This window comes from Austrofundulus limnaeus, unplaced genomic scaffold, assembly GCF_001266775.1.
Source record: "Austrofundulus limnaeus strain Quisiro unplaced genomic scaffold, Austrofundulus_limnaeus-1.0 Scaffold891, whole genome shotgun sequence".
In the NCBI taxonomy this organism is placed as follows: Eukaryota; Metazoa; Chordata; class Actinopteri; order Cyprinodontiformes; family Rivulidae; genus Austrofundulus; species Austrofundulus limnaeus.
In genome coordinates this window covers 13,661-18,175 of record NW_013953293.1, presented here as the reverse complement: position 1 = coordinate 18,175, position 4,515 = coordinate 13,661, and the positions used below count along the sequence as shown (strand labels likewise).

The window sequence follows — 4,515 nt, the reverse complement described above, 5'->3', positions numbered from 1 at the left end:
CACACACACACACACACACACACACGTACTCGGACCATACTGTATTATTGGTACCTTGTATGAATAATGTGGATTTTTGTCAATTTATTAAAAAAAGACTATCAGTATTTCCTGTTTCTGCTTCTTTATTTCAGTTTGGGACAAAAGTTACAGTGCTGAGCAGAACTACTGTCAACATGTAAACAAGTTAAACAAAAATAACCCAAAAGTTAAAAGAAAAAGTTTCACATTAACATTAAAACTGAACACAACCTGACAGAAACAGCTTCAAACATGTTTATAACAGATTCCTCTGAAGAGCAGGACGATCCCATCCTCCACAGTCCATTCACACCTGGTTAGCGCTGTCACCTGCAAAAACAAAAGGTTGGAATAATACACATGATTTAATCCATTTTGTCCCATAACGGGCATATTTTCTTTTGAACTTGCCTCAGCCACAGTGAAACAGGAAGTGACATCAGAGAACTCTGGTTTTTGTTTATTAAAACATTTGGACTCTTGACTCTTCATCTCTCTGGTACAACAGATGTCGAAGGTTTAGTTACAGTTTATGTCAAACTAGGGTTTTTTTTTTTATCAGAAGACAGTTCCACGTGTTGGGCCTGAAGGTGGCAGTAGGGAGGTACATTGTGGTTAATAGAAATGACGATGCGTGGCATTTGAATTATGTTATTTACTTGATCATTGAAGAGTAGTTAGCTGGACATTTGGGTGGTGTCACATTAAAGTAGTATATTCTTTGGCTAATTTCTGGTGTAGTAAGGGGGTCTGTGGAGATGGTTTAGCACAGTGATTCTCAGTGGTTGGTAAACTTGGTAAAAATAAAAAGGCTCGAGTCTATAATGGTGGCTGGGTAGTGGTCCGATTGCATTTATGGTGGCTTCATAAGAGTGTATTCAAAGACCCTCTCCCAGACAAACAGGATAGCTTATGTATCATCGGGGCAACATCCACCTTTTGGCCTACCAGATGAGACAACAGGAGGATTCATCCCTGGAGCCATCGCACGATCCATACTATGAGGACAAGGACTGACAGCGTGGAGTTAAAAAGCCCCAACGTCTATAGCTGTTTTTTTTTTAGATATAGAATGATAACACTGAAATAGTTACACTCACATAGTCGGACATGATTTTTATAGGTTAACGAGTCGATGGTAAATGATTTTTTAAATGTTTGATTTTCCTTTATGTTTTTCATTATTAATTCTTTTTATAAAGTGACACATTAAGCAGGATATGTTTAGAACTGTTTTAGCATTTTGTTTGATTTATTTTTACTGTTCATTGTATGGTTTAATTGTTGATGAGCTAAGGTTAAATCTTAATATGCAGATATATTGTTAGTAACCAGGTCAGTCTGCCACTGAAGACAGGGGGAGATGGAACGGTGCTGAGGACTTGTTCCCGACGGTGGGCCATGTTCTGGAACCTCTGGCCTCAAAAGAATAAACACAGCTGACCTGGTTGGTATTTGACAATAGTTCAGTTTATGTTTTCTATTTTTGTTGATTGGGGTGGGATAAACGGAGCAAATTACTTTATATCAGGGGTGGGATGTGAGAAATTTTCCACGTTGTGCTGTATCGCTTAGGGTAATTTGCATACACATTTGTGCCTTAATGCGAACATATAGTTTATTATAAATTTCTTATTTTTGTTCACATGATTTGGTCATGTGAACAGGGGGATTGTGAAGAAATTTAAAGTTAGGAAATTAGTACTGATGTTAAAAGCACAACACTATATTATTAAGTTCTCCTTGTTGTAATGTTGACAGTGTTTATACCCATTTCAATCAAAACATAATAGATTAGTTACATGTCCGAAATATCTGTTACAACACATAATTAAACGTTGGAAAAATATTAGCTGAAAATTTTGTCTGAATGCCTGTGACTCAGCCATAGGTCAGCAGGGGGCGAGCATAGGCATTGAAGAACCTGTATAAATAGATGGACTTCCTGGTTTTTCAGGCAGTGTGGGTTTCCTGTCTGCTTCAGAGACAAACCTCAGTCAGATCCAGAGTTCTGGTGTTTTATGGTTTAATTCCTTCTATAAATCACTTTAACAATTGTGTTTATAATCTCGACTTCAGTTTATTGAATACGAATTTTCTGACAGAGACTCAAAATAATCTAAAGAATCAGATTCTTCTCTACAGTCTGTGTTAGCCTTGTAGCAACGCTCTGTTCACATGCAGACATTCCCCTTTGACATCACTTCCTGTTACTTCACAGGCAAATATCTCAACTGTTCATCTCAGCTACATGAACTTTATTTTACAATGTAGGGGTCACCTCGAGTCACATTATCAAGGAACTGTCTTGGACTCTCAGTCCTCTGATGGGCCTGTAAGGGACAAAAACTCTGTTCCACATAGAACTGAATCTAGGCCACCTCAGGTAGCCTTAACCATTCAAAGAGACATTCTCTTCCCTTTTAATCAGATAATAAACAGAAGAATCTTCTCTTATTTGATTTATTGTTCTCTTAACTGAAAGTATTACACATTTTGATAATCAGAGAATGTTAATCAAAGTTACAGGAGAAAAGGGGACAGATCTCTTTTCTCCCTTAGATATGTATGGGTTTTCTGTGGGAAAAAATTCTTATTTAACTAAAATAATCTTTATGGTTTAAGTTGATGAAATATCAATGTTTTACTTGTCTGAATCATATTTGCAAATGTTTAACTTGAAACAATTCATTTTTCTTTCAGTTATGTCTTAAATCAGTACTCATCAGATAATTTAAATGGGTCATGAAATGTGTTGTTCTGAACCACACAGCAGCAGCAGTAATCTTTGTTTTGTTCAGGAGGGCACAGCGAGCTCTGAAACTAACACTTTCCTTGACTTAACTTTCTAATCTGACCTTCCAGAGGGTGGAACTTAGATTCTCTAAGCTTCTTTAACAGTTCCCGCCCGGGCAGTAATGTGACGGACTGTTGTCAGTCACCGTAACAGCTAGATTCTCTCCGGGGAATCAAAATCTGAAAACTTTGTCAGGTTTGGCCCCTTCACGCCAACGGGGAAACCTCACAGTGTGGAAAACCACGCCTGGTTTATCCACCTTCAGAAACTCTCCAGACAGAATTTTATTTTGAAACCTTGGTTTCCAATTTGGGGTCACCTTCTATCTGTGGCTTGACGCAGACTCAAGTGAGTCTGAAAAACACACCTTGGGGTTCCCTGTTCGAGGGTCTAAAGACAGATTCCCCAGCAGCACCACCCCCACATCCCTGACAGGTGACTGGTGACTGAAAATCATCTTTAAGGTAAAAAGCTGGCTGTGTGTGACCTCGAGATCGGGCTGACGCAGAGTACAACGCTTCACCCTTCTGGTTAAAACCCACATTATTTAAGATAAAGTATCAGAAAGCTAACACCTAACTTTCCTCCTCTCTTAAACTCTTCCTTGCCAACCCTAAGATAAACAGGCTCAAATGTCTGGTATTTAACATCTAAGCTGATATTTGTGTTTCTATTTGTTTATTGACAATATAAGAAGCTAGAAGTTTGTTATTGTTGGTTCTAAACTTTTATAGGAAACTGATTACCACAATTAAGTGTACTTAGTGATTATGTATGATTTGTAAAATAAATGATCGCGTATTTATGGATCAAATCAACATTCACTGACTGACAGTCACTTCTTATGTGTCCATTCATTTTGCATTGGAGGAATGTTTACCCAAAATAAGTGATCCCTTGCTAAACAAATTAGTCTTATAACTTTGTTATAAGAAGTGTAAGACTGAACTCTTACAGCAATATTTTATCAATGTCCTCTTTCTTAAAATGCATTCAAATGTATGACAACAATTTGATGTCACAGACACTTTAAAGTTCAGAATAGAGGAAACAGTTGTAGCTGCTCCTTTAAACCTGAGTCCAGTCTGAATCAGTCAGTTAAAGATCAGCTCTGGTTTTTAAACTCTGCAGAATTCACATTTTATTACAAAATAATTAATTTTAAAAGTTGTTTTCTGCTACAAAGAGGTCCAGAAGTGGACCTCCAATAAGCACACTGACAGGAGCTTCCTCTGATTCTGTAAAGAACGTTGTTTTCTTTTGTCAGTTATCATCAATGCCTCATTCAGACATCTTAAACAGAAATAAATAATGTCTACATTTGGTCAGAATTAAAGAGTTGACTGTAGTGAACCCCTCTGCATGGACTATCAGACTAATGAGAAGAGAACAGGAAGCTTCAGAAGTCTTACGTACTCTCAGCACAGGGGGATGAGTACTCAGTAGCGGCTTGATCACCTGAAGGACAAAAAACAAACATCAGCAGTGGGCGGAGACCACCACAGAGGAGGGGGAGGGGCTTCAGGAGTTCCTTACTGGTCTGGTAGTAGTCGTAGACTTTAACCACAGCTGGTTTCAGGTTCCTGATCTGCTGATCCTCCTCTAGAGTCACACTGTACATCTGTGTCACATCCTTCTTCAGCTGTGAACACACACACACACACACACACACACACACACACACACACACACACACA

At 38.3% G+C, this 4,515-nt stretch overlaps 1 protein-coding gene across 1 annotated transcript in view; it reads right to left on the bottom strand.

The window, feature by feature from the left end:
* Window positions 1–107: 107 nt before the first annotated feature.
* Window positions 108–4,515, bottom strand: part of LOC106533136 (alpha-2-macroglobulin) — a gene marked incomplete at its 5' end in the record, with an annotated part of 14,472 nt that continues 10,064 nt past the window's right edge. Inside the window, 3 exon segments of the mRNA XM_014029377.1 lie at window positions 108–351; window positions 4,235–4,276; window positions 4,355–4,460. Coding sequence (XP_013884831.1) covers window positions 329–351; window positions 4,235–4,276; window positions 4,355–4,460 — 171 coding nt within the window.